Source organism: Salmo salar, chromosome ssa11 (assembly GCF_905237065.1).
Source record: "Salmo salar chromosome ssa11, Ssal_v3.1, whole genome shotgun sequence".
Taxonomy (NCBI): domain Eukaryota; kingdom Metazoa; phylum Chordata; class Actinopteri; order Salmoniformes; family Salmonidae; genus Salmo; species Salmo salar.
In genome coordinates, this window is record NC_059452.1 from 3,393,284 (window position 1) to 3,414,214 (window position 20,931).

The 20,931-nt window shown below is 42.3% G+C and overlaps 1 protein-coding gene across 1 annotated transcript in view; it reads left to right on the plus strand.

Moving 5' to 3' along the window:
* The window catches only part of kif6 (kinesin family member 6), a 104,677-nt gene extending 93,243 nt beyond the window's left edge, over window positions 1–11,434 (plus strand). Inside the window, exons 10-12 of the mRNA XM_045690343.1 lie at window positions 5,725–5,828; window positions 9,569–9,827; window positions 11,393–11,434. Coding sequence (XP_045546299.1) covers window positions 5,725–5,828; window positions 9,569–9,827; window positions 11,393–11,434 — 405 coding nt within the window. The remainder of the gene's footprint in view (window positions 1–5,724; window positions 5,829–9,568; window positions 9,828–11,392) is intronic.
* The last annotated feature ends 9,497 nt before the right edge of the window (window positions 11,435–20,931 follow it).

Here is a 20,931-nt window from a genome sequence, read left to right on the forward strand (position 1 = left end):
GGAGGGTCAAAAAGATCATCAAGGACAACAACCACCCAAGCCACTGCCTGTTCACCTCGCTATCATCCAGAAGGCGAGGTCAGCACAGGTGCATCAAAGCTGGGACCAAGAGACTGAAAAACAGCTTCTATCTCAAGACTTTTAAATAGCCATCACTAGGCAGCTTCCACCCGGTTAAATAACCCTACACCTTAGAGGCTGCTACCCCATATACATAGACTTGAAATCACTGGCCACTTTAATAATGGAACACTAGTCACTTTAATAATGTTTATATATTTTTGCTTTAGTCATCTCATATGTATATGTTTTCTATTCTACTGTATTTAGTCTATGCCACTCTGACATTGCTCACCCTAATATTTATATATTCCTCAATTCCATTCTTTTACTTTTAGGTTGTGTGTATTGTTGTGAATTGTTAGATATTACTGCACTGTTGTAGCTAGAAACACAAACATTTCACAATAACATCTGCTAAACATGTGTATGTGACAAATACAATTTGATTTGATGCATTATGTGGGTTGAATGCTGTAACATCACAGAATAAAACAATTAATAAAAGTCCCATGACTGCCCATTACTGCTTATCACTTATTAACAATAATTTATTCACATTACTTTAATAAAATATTTCAGTTGTGTATATATTACATTTGTTTTATTTGATGACTTTATTTTCATTCCAAGTCATCTCATCTCTATAAAGCTGCTGCCTATGCTGGCGTTTGCTATTTATTACTGAAATGGAGCTGACGTTAGATTTAACTAATAATAATCAAGCCAAACATGCAGCCTTTGCTATCACAGCTAGTGCAAATTTCAGGGAATTAGGTAATGCAACAGGAAGTAGATTCCACTTGATCCTTTTTGATTTCTGTATTTTGTGACGTCTGAAAAATATTGTGGATACGTTTAAAGATTCTAATCAGTGTTTACGTTATATTTATCCCATTTTCAGTTGTAACAATTAGACTAGTCCTGTTCTTTTGCAAATGAGCAAAGTCTGGTCCAAAAGGTGGTTCGAGAAGTCAGCGCGACTCAGACCAGAGCACACCGGACCTATTCTCTCTCCTTTCCCCGATTTATACCGTAGGCTCTGGACATTTACACCTGGATCTTGCAGCTAACTAGCTGCTGCCTGAGTGACTATTGGCAACGTCAGTCCCGGAATTAACACACATTATTCCGGAGCTAGCCAGCTGAAGAGTTCTGTCAGCCACTCATGGGCTTTTCCTGAGCTAGCCAGCTGAAGTGTCTCCTGGGCTACAATCACCTATCCTGACCCGCTTTACTGCCGATGCGGAGCCCCATCGGGCCTTCACGATGGGACCACCGACGTTATCTGCCCGAGGGAGTTATCCAACTGGCCCCTCCGTCGCGACGTAACCTGATCGCCCATCTGCGGCCCACTAATCGTTAATCGTTAGCTGTCTTATCGGCTGCGATCTGAATAGGTCTATCGGACACTTTTCTTGGGCCACTATAGCTATTTTGCCAACTTGGACTGGTCCCCCCTTCCACACGGAACCCCACTAACCCACAGATGGAAACGCACGAGGTGGCTAAAAACAGACCTCCCTCCATCTTCCACCAGCTTGCTACCTATGGCTCGGCTAGCTGTCTGAATCTCACTGGACCCTTTGATCACTCGTCTAAGCATGCCTCTCCTCAATGTCAATATGCAATGTCCATTGCTGTTCTGGTTAGTGTTTATTGGCTTATTTCACTGTAGAGCCTCTAGCCCTGCTCATTATACCTTATCCAACCTCTCAGTTCCTCCACCCACACATGCTATGACATCTTCTGGTTTCAATGATGTTTCTAGAGACAATATCTCTCTCATCATCAGTAAATGCCTAGGTTTACCTCCTCTGTATTCACATCCCACCATACCTTTGTCTGTACATTATACCTTGAAGCTATTTTATCGCCCCCAGAAACCTGCTCCTTTTTCTCTCTATTCTGGACTATTCAGACGACCAATTCTTATAGCTTTTAGCCGTACCCTCATACTCATTCTTCTCTGCTCCTCTGGGGATGTAGAGGTGAATCCAGGCCCTGCAGTGCCTGGCTCCACTCCTACTCCCCAGGCGCTCTCTTTTGATGACTTCTGTAACTGTAATAGCCTTGCTTTCATGCATGGTAACATTAGAAGCCTCCTCCCTAAGTTTGTTTTATTCACTGCTTTAGCACACTCTGCCAACCCGGATGTCCTAGCTGTGTCTGAATCTTGGTTTAGGAAGTCCACCAAAAACTCTGAAATCTTCATCCCTAACTACAACGTTTTCAGACAAGATAGAACGACCAAAGGGGGCGGTGTTGCAATCTACTGCAGAGATAGCCTGCAGAGCTCTGTCCTGCTATCCAGGTCTGTACCCAAACAATTTGAACTTCTACTTTTAAAAATCCACCTCTCCAAAAACAAGTCTCTCACCGTCGCCGCCTGCTATAGACCCCCTCGGCCCCTAGCTGTGCTCTGGACACCATATGTGAACTGATTGCCCCCCATCCATCTTCAGAGCTCGTGCTACTAGGTGACCTAAACTGGGACATGCTTAACACCCCAGCCATCCTACAATCCAAGCTTGATGCCCTCAATCTCACACAAATTATTAATGAACCCACAAGGTACAACCCCAAAGCCGCAAACACTGGCACCCTCATAGATTTCATCCTAACCAACATGCCCTCTAAATACACCTCTGCTGTTTTCAACCAAGATCTCAGCGATCACTGCCTCATTGCCTGCACCCGTAACGGTTCAGCGGTCAAACACCACTCATCACTGTCAAACGCTCCCTGAAACATTTCAACGAGCAAGTCTTTCTAATCGACCTGGCCCTGGTATCCTGGAAGGATATTGACCTCATCCCTTCAGTAGAGGATGCCTGGTTATTTAAAAAAAATGCCTTCCTCACCATCTTAAATAAGCATGCCCCTTTCAAGAAATTTAGAACCAGGAACAGATATAGCCCTTGGTTCTCCCCAGACCTGACTGCCCTTAACCAACACAAAAATATCCTGTGGCGTTCTGCATTAGCATCGAACTGCCCCCGCGATATGCAACTTTTCAGAGAAGTTAGAAACCAATACACACAGGCAGTTAGAAACGCCAAGGCTAGCTTTTTCAAACAGAAATTTGCTTCCTGCAACACAAACTCTAAAAGGTTCTGGGACACTGTAAAGTCCATGGAGAATAAGAACACCTCCTCCCAACTGCCCACTGCACTGAGGATAGGAAACTCTGTCATCACCGATAAGCCCACTATAATTGAGAATTTCAATAAGCATTTTTCTACGGCTGGCCATGCTTTCCACCTAACTACCCCTACTGCATTCAACAGCACTGTACCCCCCACAGCTACTCACCCAAGCCTCCCCCATTTCTCCTTCTCCCAAATCCATCCAGCTGATGTTCTGAAAGAGCTGCAAAATCTGGACCACTACAAATCAGCTGGGCTTGACAATCTGGACCCTTTCTTTCTAAAATTGTCTGCCGAAATTATTGCAACCCCTATTACTAGCCTGTTCAACCTCTCTTTCGTGTCGTCTGAGATTCCCATAGATTGGAAAGCAGCTGCTGTCATCCCCCTCTTCAAAGGAGGTGACACTCTTGACCCAAATTGCTACAGACCTATATCCATCCTACCCTGCCTTTCTAAGGTCTTCGAAAGCCAAGTCAACAAACAGATTACCGACCATTTCGAAACCCACCGCACCCTCTCCGCTATGCAATCTGGTTTCAGAGCTGGTCATGGGTGCACCTCAGCCACGCTCAAGGTCCTAAACAACATCGTAACCGCCATCGATAAGAAACAATACTGTGCTGCCGTATTCATTGACCTGGCCAAAGTTCACCAACTACTTCTCTGATAGAGTTCAGTGTGTCAAATCGGAGGGCCTGCTGTCCGGACCTCTGGCAGTCTCTATGGGGGTACAACAGGGTTCAATTCTTGGGACAACTCTTTTCTCTGTATACATCAATGATGTCGCTCTTGCTGCTGGTGAATCTGATCCACCTCTACGCAGACGACACCATTCTGTATGCTTCTGGCCCTTCTTTGGACACTGTGTTAACAACCCTCCAGACGAGCTTCAATGCCATACAACTCCCCTTCCGTGGTCTCCAACTGCTCCTAAATACAAGTAAAACTAAATGCTTGCTCTTCAACCGATCGCTGCCTGCACCTGCCCGCCTGTCCAGCATCACTTCTCTGGACGGTCCTGACTTAGAATTTGTGGACAACTACAAATACCTAGGTGTCTGGTTAGACTGTAAACTCTCCTTCCAGACTCACATCAATCGTCTCCAATCCAAAGTTAAATCTAGAATTGGCTTCTTATTTCGCAACAAAGCATCCTTCACTCATGCTGCCAAACATACCCTCGTAAAACTGACCATCCTACCAATCCTCGACTTCGGCGATGTCATTTACAAAATAGCCTCCAATACCCTACTCAACAAGCTGGATGCAGTCTATCACAGTGCCATCCGTTTTGTCACCAAAGCCCCATATACTACCCACCACTGCGACCTGTACGCTCTCGTTGGCTGGCCTTCGCTTCATAATCGTCGCCAAACACATTGGCTCCAGGTCATCTACAAGACCCTGCTAGGTAAAGTCCCCCCTTATCTCTGCTCACTGGTCACCATAGCAGCACCCACCTGTAGCACACGCTCCAGCAGGTATATCTCTCTGGTCACCCCTAAAGCTCCTTTGCACCATATTATTTATATTTTAACTTTGAACTTTCTTCAAATTATAAATCTACCATTCCAGTGTTTTACTTGCTATACTTTATTTACTTTGCCACCATGGCCTTTTTTGCCTTTACCTCCCTTATCTCACATCATTTGCTCACATTGTATATAGTCTTATTTTTGTCTACTGTATCATTGATTGTATGTTGTTTTACTCCATGTGTAACTCTGTGTTTTTTGTATGTTGTCGAACTGCTTTGCTTTATCTTGGCCAGGTCGCAATTGTAAATGAGAACTTGTTCTCAACTTGCCTACCTGGTTAAATAAAGGTGAAATAAATAAATAAATAAAAAATTCCCTATATAGTGCAGTACTTTTTTTACAAAAGCCTTGTGGGCCCTGGTCAAAAGTTGTGCACTATAAAGGGATTAGGATGCCATTTGGGACACACAGGTATAGTAACAGCCCAGTCAGTGCTTCCTGAGGGCAAGCGACACATAAATTATGTCCCAAATGGCACCCTATTCCCTACATAGTGCACTACTTTTGATAATAGCCCTATGGGCCCTGGTCAAAAGCAGTGCACTTTTTAGGGAACAGGGTGCCATTTGGGTCATAGGCATAGGCTCTGCAGGCTTTGACCAAAAGCGTGCAGACAGAAACAGGAGATTGTATGTGTTGTCTTTCTCCCGTAATAGGTTAATGCTATTTTATGTTTTGGTGAGGTATCAGAGCTTCCTGTGCTTTCTCGCTAGAGCATCCAGTTGTCTGGAACTGGTTAGACTGTCCTTAAAAAACATGCCGCCGCAAGTTCATTTTTGAGTTTATTCTGTCATCAATTGGCAGTGGCAAAATGTTGTGTGTGTATGGGCCAACGTGGCTCTATTTCTAAGTGGGTGAATGTGCTATCTCCTGCTCTGACAAAAATTGTGTGTGCATGTTCTCCCGCTGACCAGTGTGTGTGTGTGTGTGTTCTTGTGCTGACCATGATGTGTGTGTTCTTTTGTGTCTTCCAGCTAATTGTGCGTCTGAAGAGGGAGATCCAGTCCCTGAAGGAAGAGCTCTCTATGGTGACTGGGGAGAAAAGAGAGGACCAGCTAACTCAAGAGGAGATTCATAAGTACGCTCCATTCATATTTGCCTAGAGTCAATTATATGTCATTCAAATCCACCGAATGAAAGCCTCATAAGACTAAAATCATAGGCTGCCTCCCAAATTGCACCGTATTACCTTTATAGCGCATTACTTTTGACCAGGACCCATAGGGCTCTGGTCAGAAGTAATGCACTATATAGGCAGGGCTCTCCCACTCTGTTCCCCAGTTGTAGCTAACCTGATTCAGCTGATCAACCAGCTATTTATTAGAATCAGGTGCGCTAGATTAGGCTTGAAGTGAAAATGTACAGGACTGTAGCTCCCTAGGAACAGGGTTGGAGAGCCCTGAAATAGGGAAAAGGGTGCTATTTTGCATGCGTCCATGATGTTTAAGGGGGTTCATAGCATGTGTCTTCAACTCAGAAAACTATAGCAGGAATTCAATTAAACCCGGCTTAGAAAAGTTTACACAGTTTCTTAGTTTACACATTTAGAGTATCATGGAAGAAGAAAAAACGCTCAATGTTGCAAAATACATTCACAAAGTTCCGGAGAATGCAGCAGCAGGCATTCGGCCAGTGCAGCATTGGTTGTGTGTCTGTAATGATCTGAGCAGCAGTTAGACATCACTGAGGCAGTCATCTCAGGACAGTGAGGACAGGAACAGTGCTGTGCTGGCCTCTGTCCTGCTTCCAGGATGTTTACACCACGCACCAGACAGAGAGAAATTCTTAATTTACACAGCTATTTATTCTAGCGAGTTTTAGCCGCACAGTATATGATCCATCATTTTGCCTGTTATTCGGGACTGTGCAATAGTGCCAATGTATCTAGTAGTTGCCAAGATGTTAAAGCCACATTATCTTCTGCTTACTTTCAACTTCAGGGGTTCCCCAAAGGACTGTTCTTGACAATCTGGGCCGGGTTTAATAAAATATATTTATGGGGAAATTGTTTAAGGGCGTAAGTTAAGGAAACGTTTAAAGTGACCCTAGCGCTCTTAACAGCAGGATGACCCAGATAGTGTTCATTAGGACATGCGCAGGTTTTATTTTTTACGCTTTGGAATATAAAATGAAAATGAGTTTCTTAATGGATGAGTCCGGGTATTTTCGCGATGTGCTTCAGTCCGCTTTTTTCCATTTGGTGCCTAATGAACTCGACCGTGGACGGGCCCAGTGTTCAGACCCCAAGGGTTTCACCTAAACTCCTGGCAACACTTCCCTCCAGTTCTGATCTTTTTACCTCTCCCAGCTTCCTCGATGCAATGTTTTTACAATTTTCCCTCTCTCCTCGGCTGATTATCCCTGGTTTCCCCTATCTGTGGTCAAACTCACGCAGGGGGAAACGTAATGATGTCTGCTGTGACCGCACTAACCGACGGCCACCTTTTTATTTACTTGTTTCTTCACTTGTTTATGCATTAAACTGATCCGCCCAAGTCAAATCATCCTCCAAGCAAACTTTTCCTGGCTTTTTTGTTGTAAAATTTCCATATCTACAAACATACAGTTGAAGTTTACATATACTTTAGCCAAATACATTTAAACTCAGTTTTTCACAATTCCTGACATTTAATCCTAGTAAGAATTCCCTGTCTTAGGTCAGTTAGGATCACCACTTCAGTTTAAGAATGTGAAATGTCAGAATAATAGTAGAGAGAATGATTTATTTCAGCTTTTATTTCTTTCATCACATTCCCAGTGGGTCAGAAGTTTACATACACTCAATTAATATTTGGTAGCATTGCCTTTAAATTATTTAACTTGGGTCAAACATTTCGGGCAGCCTTCCACAAGCTTCACACAATAAGTTGGGTGAATTTTGGCCCATTCCTCCTGACAGAGTTGGTGTAACTGAGTCAGGGATGTAGGCTCCCTTGCTCGCATACGCTTTTTCAGTTCGCCCACATATTTTCTATAGGATTGAGGTCAGGGCTTTGTGTTTGCCACTCCAATACCTTGACTTTGTTGTCCTTAAGCCATTTTGCCACAACTTTGGAACTATGCTTGGTGTCATTGTCCATTTGGAGACCCATTTGCGACCAAACTTTAACTTCCTGACTGATGTCTTGAGATGTTGCTTCAATATATCCACATAATTATCCTCCCTCATGATGCCATCTATTTTGTGAAGTGTACCAGTCCCTCCTGCTGCAAAGCACCCCCATAACATGATGCTGCCACCCCCGTGCTTCACGGTTGGGATGGTGTTCTTCGGCTTGCAAGCGTCCCCCTTTTTCCTCCAAACATAACGATGGTCATTATGGCCAAACAGTTCTATTTTTGTTTCATCAGACCAGAGGACATTTCTCCAAAAAGTACGATTTTCGTCCCCATGTACAGTTGCAAACCGTAGTCTGGCTTTTATATGGTGGTTTAGGAGCAGTGTCTTCTTCCTTGCTGAGCGGCCTTTCAGGTTATGTCGATATAGGACTCGTTTTACTGTGGATATAGATACTTTTGTACCTGTTTCCTCCACAAGGTCCTTTGCTGTCGTTCTGGGATTGATTTGCACTTTTCGCACCAAAGTACGTTAATCTCTAGGAGACAGAACGCGTCTTCTTCCTGAGCGGTATGACGGCTGCGTGGTCCCATGGTGTTTATACTTGCGTACTATTGTTTGTACAGATGAACGTGGTACCTTCAGGCATTTGGAAATTGCTCCCAAGGATGAACCTTGTGGAGGTCTACAATTTTCTTTCTGAGGTCTTGGCTGATTTCTTTTGATTTTCCCATGATGTCAAGCAGAGGCACTGAGTTTGAAGGTAGGCCTTGAAATACATCCACAGCCTATCAGAAGATTCTAAATCTATGACATCACTTTCTGGAATTTTCCAAGCTGTTTAAAGGCACAGTCATTTTAGTGTATGTAAACTTCTGACCCACTGGAATTGTGATAGAGTGAATTATATGTAAAATAATCTGTCTGTAAACAATTGTTGGAAAAATTACTTGTGTCATGCACAAAGTAGATGTCCTAACCGACTTTCCAAAACTATAGTTTAACAAGAAATTTGTGGAGTGGTTGAAAAATGAGTTTTAGTGACTCCAACCTAAGTGTATGTAAACTTCCGACTTCAACTGTTTATTGGTCATACTGTATGGTTGCTGGTGGGATTACCTTTCGGTTTCTCAATACATAAGCACATGTACTACATCATGCAGTACTAAGTTAGACCAAGGATGATCTTTTGCTCCTTTCAATATTAGCATTTGCATTGAGGAATATTCTGAAAATCCAGTTTGAACTTAGCACTTAAAATATATGTGATGACTTGCAGGGCTTTCAAATAAGAGCAGTGGGTTTGTTTTAGGTCCTTACACCTATAAACGTTGCAGGTTTTTGCACCAGCAATGTTTTAGCGGAAATGGGACTGTGTATTGTCTTGAGTACATTGGATCTTTGCCCCACGTCTTTTCCAGTGGCCAGTTTCAATGCTTGACGAACCAATGTTTGGACTATCATCTAGCGATGGTTTATCCCAGTGGAACTGTTGCACACATTTAAGTAAATAGTTGTCTTTGACTCTACCCAATCTTTAAACATAGCTGTTGAGCTCAAATATAGATTTTAACCCTTTGATTGCTCAAGTTTTAAAAGAAACTAATGGAGAACTTGGAGAAAGGTTGCAAAATGCTTTAGTGCTGTAAGCTTTGGTAGTATTGTGTGTGTTTGCGTCAACGTGTATTCTTTGTGCTCACGTGCGTGTGTACATTGTGTTCTTTATGCTGTTCTTCCATGTTTTTTTTAATTTCTCCCAGGATGGAGGAGCTGGTCAAGGTCTTTCTGGATGACCCTGATTGTGAGGTCACACTGGCATTGGGACCTGACATGAGAAAAATCCAATACTGTTTCTCTCTGCTAAAGGTACTTGCAATTCACTCACTCTCTCTCTCACACAATTTCTATCTGCTCAGCATTTCTCATCACCCACTTCTTTTCTCTTTTGATATGTTTGTATTACCTCATTACATATTTTTCTCTCCTCCTCCCCCGCCCCCACACAACCACTATCATCATGTATCTCACAGTGTATACCCATCATTATCATTCCCACACTGGTTTTCCTCTCTGGTCTACAGTCGTGGCCAAAAGTTTTCAGAATAACACAAATATTAATTTCCACGAAGTTTGCTGCCTTCAGTGTCTTTAGATATTTTTGTCAGATGTTACTATGGAATACTGTAGTATAATTACAAGCATTTCATAAGTGTCAAAGGCTTTTATTGACAATTGCATGAAGTTGATGCAAAGAGTCAATATTTGCAGTGTTGACCCTTCTTTTTCAAGACCTCTGCAATCTGCCCTGGCATGCTGTCAATTAACTTCTGGGCCACATCCTGACTGATGGCAGCCCATTCTTGCATAATCAATGCTTGGAGTTTGTCAGAATTTGTGGGTTTTTGTTTGTCCACCCGCCTCTTGAGGATTGACCACAAGTTCTCAATGGGATTAAGGTCTGGGTAGTTTCCTGGCCATGGACCCAAAATATCGATGTTTTGTTCCCCAAGCCACTTAGGTATCACTTTTGCCTTATGGCAAGGTGCTCCATCATGCTGGAAAAGGCATTGTTCGTCACCAAACTGTTCCTGGATGGTTAGGAGAAGTTGCTCTCGGAGGATGTGTTGGTACCATTCTTTATTCATGGCTGTGTTCTTAGGCAAAATTGTGAGTGAGCACACTCCCTTGGCTGAGAAGCAACCCCACACATGAATGGTCTCAGGATGCTTTACTGTTGGCATGACACAGGACTGATGGTAGCGCTCACCCTGTACCTTTTGCAGAATATCAGTCTGTCCCTTATGTTTTTCCTGGAGAGAAGTGGCTTCTTTGCTGCCCTTCTTGACACCAGGCCATCCTCCAAAAGTCTTCGCCTCACTGTGGGTGCAGATGCACTCCCACCTGCCTGCTGCCATTCCTGAGCAAGCTCTGTACTGGTGGTTCCCTGATCCCGCAGCTGAATCAACTTTAGGAGACGGTGCTGGCGCTTGCTGGACTTTCTTGGGCACCCTGAAGCCTTCTTCAAGGAGAGCCTTGAAGTTCTTGATGATCCGATAAATGGTTGATTTAGGTGCAATCTTACTGGCAGCAATACCCTTGCCTGTGAAGCCCTTTTTTGTGCAAAGCAATGATGACGGCAAATGTTTCCTTGCAGGTAACCACGGTTGACAGAGGAAGAACAATGATCCCAAGCACCACCCTCCTTTTGAAGCTTCCAGTCTGTTATTCGAACTCAATCAGCATGACAGAGTGATCTCCAGCCTTGTCCTCGTCAACACTCACACCTGTGTTAATGAGAGAATCACTAACATGATGTCAGCTGGTCCTTTTGTGGCAGGGCTGAAATGCAGTGGACATGTTTTTGGGGGATTCAGTTCATTTGCATGGCAAAGAGGGACTTTGCAATTAATTGCAATTCATCTGATCACTCTTCATAATATTCTGGAGTATATGCAAATTGCCATCATACAAACTGAGGCAGCAGACTTTGTTGAAAATTTAGATTTGTGTCATTCCCAAAACTTTTGGCCACAACTGTATGTTCCCTGGGTCCCGTGTTCCCTAAATCTATGTTTCCTCAACAGGCCCTAATTCCCAAGGGCGGAAAAAATAAATATAAGGCGTAAGAGAGGCTGACGTGTGTGCATCCTAACGAAATTATGTCGGCGAGTACATAAAATGCCTCTACCCTATTTTATTTTATTTTTTTACATATATTTTTTTATCCCTTTCCCCCCCAATTTCGTGATATCCAATCGGTAGTTAGTCTTGTCCCATCGCTGCAAATCGCCTACGGACTCAGGAGAGGTGAAGGTCGAGAAATACGACCCTGCTGGCTTAACCAAGAAGCCAGCCGTACCAATGTGTCGGAGTAAACATCGTCCAGTCGGCTTGCAGGTGGCCGGCCCTCCACAAGGAGTCGCTAGAGCACGATGGGACAAGGAAATCCCGGCCGGCCAAACCCTCCCCTAACCCGGACGACGCTCTGCCAATTGTGCGCCACCTAATTGGTCTTCAGGTCACGGCCGGCTATGACACAGCCTGGGATCGAACCTGGGTCTGTAGTGAAGCCTCTAGCTCTGCGATGCAGTGCCTTAGACCACTCGGGAGGCCCTTACCCTTTGTTCTATTGGTGAACGTACAATCACTGGAGAACAAACTAGACGAGCTCCGTTCAAAACTATCCTTTCAACGTGACCTGACGAACTGTAATATCCTATGTTTCTCGAAGTCGTGGCTGAACAACAATATGGATAACATACATCTATCTGGTTTTTCTTTGCATCATTTAGACAGGACGGAAGCCTCAGGTAAGGGAGAAGGTGCGCAATCTCTAATGTTAAGTAAGTCTCAAGTTTTTGCTCGCCTGAGTTAGAGTACTTCATGATAAATTGCAGTCCCTACTATTTACTGAGAAAGTTTTAATCTATATTTTTCGTAGCTGTCCACAAACCGATGCTGGCACTAAGACTGCACTCAACAAACTGTATAGGGCCATAAGCAAAGAAGAAAATGCACATCTGCTTCTCGTGGACGGTGATTATAATGCATGGAAAACATATTTTTACCAGCATGTCACCTTGCAACTCTTTACAAAGTTTGATTTATATACTTTTTGATTTTGGATCCCGCAACGTGGTTAGCCTCAGTTGTTGTGACCACTACCATCTGTCCCAGGATCATGCCAGACCAAAAAGTTGTTTCTGTAGCCAGCTACTACCTGTTAGCTATCAGTATCAAGATAGCAGGGTTTTCCACGAACAGCTTGAACACAACCCGCGATGCGGTTAGCCCTTCTGGCTGGGACCGCATAGGTGTCCCACGCTATTTGTGGCTGTATTCCCTGCAACCTGACCTGGATGGAACTACATTGTATAGCTACCAACGTTAGCCAATGCTGCTGCCAACAGTACATGCAAAGACACTGCTTTCGTGCTTACCGCTGTGAGAGGATTTAAAGGAGGACACATATTTCTGCTTTTAGAATTTTGTAATTTGTGTGAGCTCTTTTTGTTCACTTAGTTTAGAATTCCCTGTAAGGAGAGAGACATGGAAGCCCATGTAGCCTAGCTGGCCAGCAGTCTCAAATGAAGGTTGCTATTGAACGTTTTCAACGCTGCAGGAACTGTGTTTATTTTTGCTTTATTCCGGGACAATGTGGACCACATGGACTTTCAATTTTGCAACTGTTGCTTGCAGAGGACTACAGGGGCGAAAGTGGCAAAAATCCTGTGCTATCCTCGAGTACAGGACATTACAAGGCTGCTTCCAACCGTTCTACTACAGATGCCGGGAGCTGACGCTGTCTTAGTCCATGTGGGGTCAAACAACATCAGGAGGGCTAGCTCGGAACTTCTGAAAATATATTTTAAAGAACTGATTCTAGCACTGAAAGATTCCAAAAAGCGACAAATTGTTTCAGGTCCGGTACCATTTTTGGACCGCGGGTGTGAAATATTCAGCAGGCTACTGGCATTACATACCTAGCTAAAAGATTACTGTAATGCTGTTGGAATCACTTTTATAGATAACTTTGACACCTTCTGGAAACAGAAGACGCTCTACAAGAATGACAGTCCATCCAAATCATCTTTGCTCCTGGACTCATGTATGTGCGCACACTAGGTGTGCCCTAGTAGGATGTGCTACCTGTCCCAGACCTGCTGTTTTCAACTCTCTAGAGACAGCAGGAGCGGTAGAGATACTCTCAATGATCGGCTATGAAAAGCCAACTGACATTTACTCTTGAGGTGCTGACTTGTTGCACCCTCGACAACGACTGTGATTATTATTATTATTTGACCATGCTGGTCATTTATGAACATTTGAACATCTTGGCCATGTTCTGTTATAATCTCCACCCGGCACAGCCAGAAGAGGACTGGCCACCCCTCATAGCCTGGTTCCTCTCTAGGTTTCTTCCGAGGTTTTGGCCTTTCTAGGGAGTTTTTCCTAGCCACCGTGCTTCTACACCTGCATTACTTGCTGTTTGGGGTTTTAGGCTGGGTTTCTGTACAGCACTTTGAGATATCAGCTGATGTAAGAAGGGCTATATAAATACATTTGATTTGATTTCAAGGCTGCGTTGAGACAATGACTTATGAATGACCCAAGACCAGCTCAGTTAATCCCTACCATTGTCGCTGAGTTGTTGTAATGCTGCAGCAAATGTACATTATCCCAGGGACTTAATTTATGTCCCCCTAAATGCCCTGCCCTTTTGATCCTACAGCTATTGTATGAAGTAATCATGTGCCTATGAACCAGAGATATAGTGTTAGCACTGAGGTGGTGTGCCCTAGTAGGAAGTCCACTGTTTGCAGCTCACCATGCACTTTCATATCAAATAAAATAACATGAGCATGTCTACTTCTGATAAGCTTCCAAGTAAAGCAATAAAAACAATCAAGCATCTCAGAAAAGTGCTAAAATTAGCCCACATTAACATATGTAGCCTAAGAAACAAGGTTCATGAAATCAATAACTTGTTAGTAACAGATAATAACATGCTAGTAACATTCATATTCTCTGAAACTCACATTGATGATACAGTGGTAGCAATACAAGGTTATAAAATCTACAGAAAAGACAGAAATGCCAATGGGGGCGGTTTTGCGGTCAATATTCAGAACCACATTCCTGTAAAGCTTAGATCTCATGTTAAATACTGTTTAAGTAATATGCAGACCTGCCAACATGCACACATTTTGCGTACAAACTACGCAATTCTCCGTCCATGTACGCAGGTATGAGATCCGAGTTAAAAGTGCACAGTAATGAATAGGGCCTGATTTTTTTATATTTTTTGAACATTTTAATAAAAAATAAATCCACTAATTAAATCTAACATCCCGATTCTTGAGCTGCAACACACAGACATGTATGGAGTTTGTGTCAACGGACATGGAGATTTTTGTGGAAAGGTAAACACAAATTGTTTCAAGCTAGCGTTAGCGAACGTAAGATGGAAATTCAGTGGGCTCTAAAGGGCCAGCAGTTCACTTGGATTTGCTAGTGAAAGAAATTAAATGTAAATCCGAAAAATAACTGGTCGCATTTGTGCGAGTGGGATATACATTTCATTCTGCGTCCCATTAGTTGTATTTTCCACGTAACATTACGAGGATCACACAACCTGTAACTGTAATTATGATCCACGTCACAAAAAGCATTACAAAAGTATAATAAAAAATAAATATAAACATCTTGGCATTGAATGGAGTCGGAATTTAGAAGACTGTGCGATAAAGAATGAATGAGTGTCCGGTATTAGCTATAGAGGCAATGCATCTAAAATGCCCTTGCACTCAATTTGAGATTTTCTCAATTTCGAAATTCTGAAATGAAATACAAAGACATTTCTGCAAAGAAATACAATAGGCACCTTTACATAGGCTGAAACACCGGACTGTTCTGGCGAACAGCGTTCAGATTCTCTTTGCGGTAGCCTACTTTAGCTTTGTGTAGACAGTTTGCGGTCTGTGTTGATGCGATCATTTGTTTTTGTTTTTATGTTTTCAAAATGATTTTGCTTTTAGCGTTGATTAGGAACCGTGTCTAAAAAGCCAATACTTGTGAGCTGGCCCTAGTGACTGGCCCTGTTTGAGAGGTGACAAGCGTTCCTCTACTATAGAGACTGAACTTGGTGGCCAAGGCAAGCTGGATCTGAAGACCTTCTATGCAGATGTCAGAAACATATGTTCTTCTGCAGTAGACTACTTGTGGCTGAAATTTCCATTTTGAGATGTGCTCCTCCAGCATGCAGTGGTTGCTGACATTGCCAACAGGCAGACTGACAAGTTCTCAACTTTTTCATGGCACGCTTTCCCTGCATTATTCCTGAGGGAGCGTCTGTTGATCTGGTGGAAGATGAGTTTAGACTCTATCAGGCAACAACCTTTGAGCAGAGTCTGGTCAACATGCGCATGGATCAGGCCTGGTGAGAAATCGGCACAATGAAAAGGCAGGGCAGCCTGGTCTACTCCCACCTTTTGGTTGTGATATTGGTCAGATTCCACAGCAATGCAGACTGCCAACGAATATTCAGTCTCGTTTCCAACAACAAAACCCAGTACAGAGCCTCCCTCAGTACAGACATGCTGAGTGCCCTCGTTACCAAGAAGGTTTCAATGATTACCAGAGGAACTGTTTGCCACAGAGAAGTCTACCCTGATGCCCTGCTGCGTTAGGCTAAATCTGCTAGCTATCAGGCAAATATGTCTAGGAAATTATTTCCTGAACAGTTGAAGGTCTCCAGAAGATTTGTTCTCACCCACTGTTTCCTATCATAACTTTTAGTTTTTTATTACGGATGACATGTTTATTTGATACTGATGCTTTGCTTCAAACATTTGTTCTTATCATATCAGAGTTTTAAAAAAAATTGCGTGGATAAGACGTTTGTACATTTTATACCTAAACAAATAACTTTGTTATTATTTGTTTAATAAAATAAAATAAACTTGTGTGTGTTCTTTCTAATTAGATCTTGTTAATGACTTTTACCATATGTGTAAATGGAATGCTGTCAAGAAAGAAAGTATTCCAACCCCAATTAAGCACGTGCTATGCGTGCAAGTTGAATCTCCAATTTGCTGCGTGCGTCTGGTACTCTAAAAAGTTGGACAGGGTTGGCAGGTCTGAATATGGCTACAGGTTCATCTGCCTCACCTAAAGCCCATTATTGTGGGAAGCTGCTATAGACAACCAAATGCTAACAGTCAGTATCTGGATAGTATGTGTGAAATGCATGTATGTGATATCAACAGAGAGGTATATTTTCTGGTTGATTTCAATATTGACTGTCTTTCATAAAGCTGCCCACTCAAGAAAAAGCTTCAAACTGTAACTAGTGCCTGCAACCTGGTTCAGGTTATCAACCAACCTACCAGGGTAGTTACACACAGCACAGGAATGAAATCATCAACATGTATTGATCACATCTTTGCTAATGCTGCAGATACTGCTTTAAAGCAGTATCCAAATCCATCGGATGTAGTGATCACAATATAGTAGCCATATCTAGGAAAACCAAAGTCCCAAGGCTGTGCCTAATATAGTGTATAAGAGGTCATATAAGAGGTCATACAATACGTTTTGTAGTGATTCTGATGTTGATAATGTAAATAATATTTGCTGGTCTGTGATAGGGCTGTTATGGTGACCGTATCACCACCTCACTGGCAGTCACGAGTCATGACGGCAGTCAAATTGACAGTTTAGTCATGGTAAATAGGCTTCTCCAAGCTCTTATGCTGCTGATGGTCATTAGTAGCCTACCAAACTTGCTAACTGCCTGGTACTCAGCACTCTATTTTCCCTCTAATCACTCTGACATCAATGCAAATGTATTCAAAAATCTAATCCCATGAGCTCATGTCGCACAACATTTTTATAAGCTATGCAATTGTGTGAGAAAACAGAGTGATGGCCTCTTTTAAAAAGAGGAGGATCCCATCAGCTTTCTATAGGCTAGGCCTATCATATTTATTTCTCAACTTTATTTCTCAAGTACATGCTTTTTTTTGCGACTTTTTCCAGATCATAGCCTAACCCGTAGGCCTATAGATTTAGATAAGGTTTGTATCACAACTAAAGTGGCCAAATAACTTCTTAAAATGAAGCACGTTAATACGCTTTACAATGGGTGTAGAGCCGAAATGGCATACATAAGCAGCTCGTGAGTTTCAAGCTTGGGTAAGATGATTTTCACTATCATAATGCACCTTCATAATAAAAGCATTACATGCATAATCACACTTGTGGTCACTTTTGAGAATGGTGTTTTCCTGCTATGTAAGGGCCGTCGTCGGTGAAAGTAGGAGACCAAGGTGCAGCGGAGGATGTGTTCATCATTAGAGTTTTAATGAAAAAGAGAACACTACAAAAATAAACAAAAGACGACAGCAAAACAGTCATGTCAGGATTAACTCTACACAGAAAACACTAGACAGAAACAATCACCCACAAAAACCCAAAGGAAAAACAGGCTACTTATGTGTGACACCCAATCAGCAACAACGAACTACAGCTGTGCCTGATTGGGAGCCACACACGGCCCAAAACAAAGAAATACAAAAACATAGAAAAATGAACAGAGAATGCCCACCCAATGTAACACCCTGGCCTAACCAAAATAAAGAACAAAAACCCCTCTCTATGGCCAGGGCGTTACATGCTAATAGAACATTCACGCTTATAGCCTACTGCTGTGTGCGCATTGCCGCACTTATAATGCTAGTGGTTGTATTAATTTGTGATCTATCGCATCCCACAACTGTCCCGAATACAATAGGTCAAGATTTGTACTATGAGGGATAGTAGACATAGGTAAGTGCTTTTGCGGTTTGTTAGGCCTACTCATCTTGTTGGCTGATGAAAGTAAATGTGGACAGTTCTTCCAATATCTTCAATATGCGCCTCGGAATTGGATAAGGACGCGCGCATTTGTGTCTGTCTTCACTTGTAGCCTGTGAGAAAGACCCGATCCCGGAGAGCCATGTGAGTGAGAGGTGCTTCCACACGCGTAGCCGGGAGAAGGGAATTATAATTATTATATTCAGCCCATTCTTAAATCATACTATAAAATAATATAGAATAATGCCACAGAATTCTAAGCAAAACCTATCTAAAATAAATAATGGATTTATTGTGATGTTTTAGGCTATATTAAATGGATTTATTAGACTTTTTTAAATGTAGATTTTCCAAAGGTCTACATCAAGGGCTTGTACGCTATGCGTGGAAGCCAGGAGATTCTGAATGTGTTTATGTTAATTAACGGTCAATTACCGTGCGACCGGCAGTTATTTGCTTGACAATCACCGGCTGACAAAAGTTTAAGACCGCCACAGCCCTAGTCTGTTGTGTGTAATGAGGAGTAACCAAACGCTGCACTTGACAACACATTTAGGAAATTGCTTATTCCAGTTACTGATAAGCATGCACCCATTAAGAAAATGACTGTAAAAACAATTAAATCCCCTTGGATCTATGAGGAATTGAAAAATTGTATGGTTGAGAGAGATGAGGCAAAAGGTATAGCAAATAAGTCTGGTAGCAACTGACTGGCAAAAGTACCATGAATTGAGAATGCAGGTGACTAAACTGAATCAAAAGAAGAAGAAACTATACTATGAAACAAAGATAAATAATATCAAGAAAAGCTTTGGAGCACCTTAAATTACATTTTGGGCGAAAAGGCAAACTCAGCTCCGTCATTCATTGAATCAGATGGCTCATTCATCACAAAACCCACTGATATTGCCAACTACTTTAATGATTTTTTTCATTGGCAAGATTAGCAAAGTTAGTCATGACATGCCAGCAACAATAGCCGACACAAAACATCCAAGTATAACTGACCAAATTATGAAAGACAAGCATTGTCATTTTGAATTCTGTAAAATGAGTGTGGAAGAGGTGAAAAAATGATTGTTGTCTATCAACAATGACAAGCCACTAGGGTCTGACAACTTGGATGGAAAATTACTGAGGATAATAGCGGACATTTTTGCCACCACTATTTGCCATATCTTCAATCAAAGCCTACTAGAAAGTGTGTGCCCTCAGGCCTACAAAAGTCATTCCACTACCCAAGAATAGTAAAGCCCTCTTTACTGACTCAAATAGCTCACCAATCAGCTTGTTACCAACCCTTAGTAAACTTTTGGCCTGATGAAATGCTATTTTACAGTAAACATATTGATAACAGATTTTCAGCATGCTTATAGAGAAGGACATTCAACAAGCACAGCACTTACACAAATGACTGATGGTTGGCTGAGAGAAATTGATAATGAAAAGATTGGGGGGGCTGTTTTGTTAGACTTCAGTACAGCTTTTGACATTATCGATCATAGTCTGCTGCTGGAAAAACGTATTTGTTATGGTTGTACACCCCCGGCTATGTTGTGGATAAAGAGTTACCTGTCTAACAGAACACAGAGGGTGTTCTTTAATAGAATCCTCTCCAACATAATCCAGGTAGAATCAGGAATTCCCCAGGGTAGCTGTCTATTTCCCTTACTTTTTTAAATCTTTACTAACGACATGCCACTGTGTATATGTATGTGGATGACTCAACACTATACACGTCAGCTACTACAGGGACTGAAATGACTGCAACACTGAACAAAGAGCTGCAGTTAGTTTCAGAATGGGTGGCAAGGAATAAGTTCGTCCTAAATATTTCCAAAAGTAAACTCATTGTATTTGGGGCAAATCATTCTCTAAACCCTAAACCTCAACTAATAATTGTAATTAATCATGTGGAAATTGAGCAAGTCTAGGTGACTGAACTGCTTGGAGTAATCCTGGATTGTAAACTGTCATAGTCAAAACATGTTGATACAACAGTAGCTAAAATGGGGAGAAGTCTGTCCATAATAAAGCACTGCTCTGCCTTCTTAACAACACTATCAACAAGGCAGGTCCTACAGGCCCTAGTTTTGTCGCAGCTGGACTACTGTCCAGTCGTGTGGTCAGGTACCACAAAGAGGGATTTAGGAAATTACAATTTGCTCAGCACAGGGCAGCACGGCTGGCCCTTAAATGTACAGTTTAAGTTGGAAGTTTACATACACCTTAGCCAAATAAAATAAAATAAAATTGTATTTGTCACATACACACGGTTAGCAGATGTTAATGCGAGTGTAGCGAAATGCTTGTGCTTCTAGTTCCGACCATGCAGTAATATCTAACAAGTAATTTAACAATTTCACAACAACTACCTGATACACACAAGTGTAAAGGAATGAATAAGAATATGTACATAAAAATATATATGGATGAGCGATGGCGAAGCGGCATAGGCAAGATGCAGTAGATAGGTATAGAGTACAGTATATACATATGAGATGAGTAGTAAAGGGTATGTAAACATTATATAAAGTGGCATAGTTTAAAGTGACTAGGGATACATTTATTACATCCAATGTTTAATTATTGAAGTGGCTAGAGATGAATCAGTATGTTGGCAGCAGCCACTCAATGTTAGTGATGGCTGTTTAACTGTATGATGGCCTTGAGATAGAAGCTGTTCTTCAGCTTCTCTGTCCCAGCTTTGATGCACCTGTACTGACCTCGCCTTCTGGATGATAGCGGGGTGAACAGGCAGTGGCTC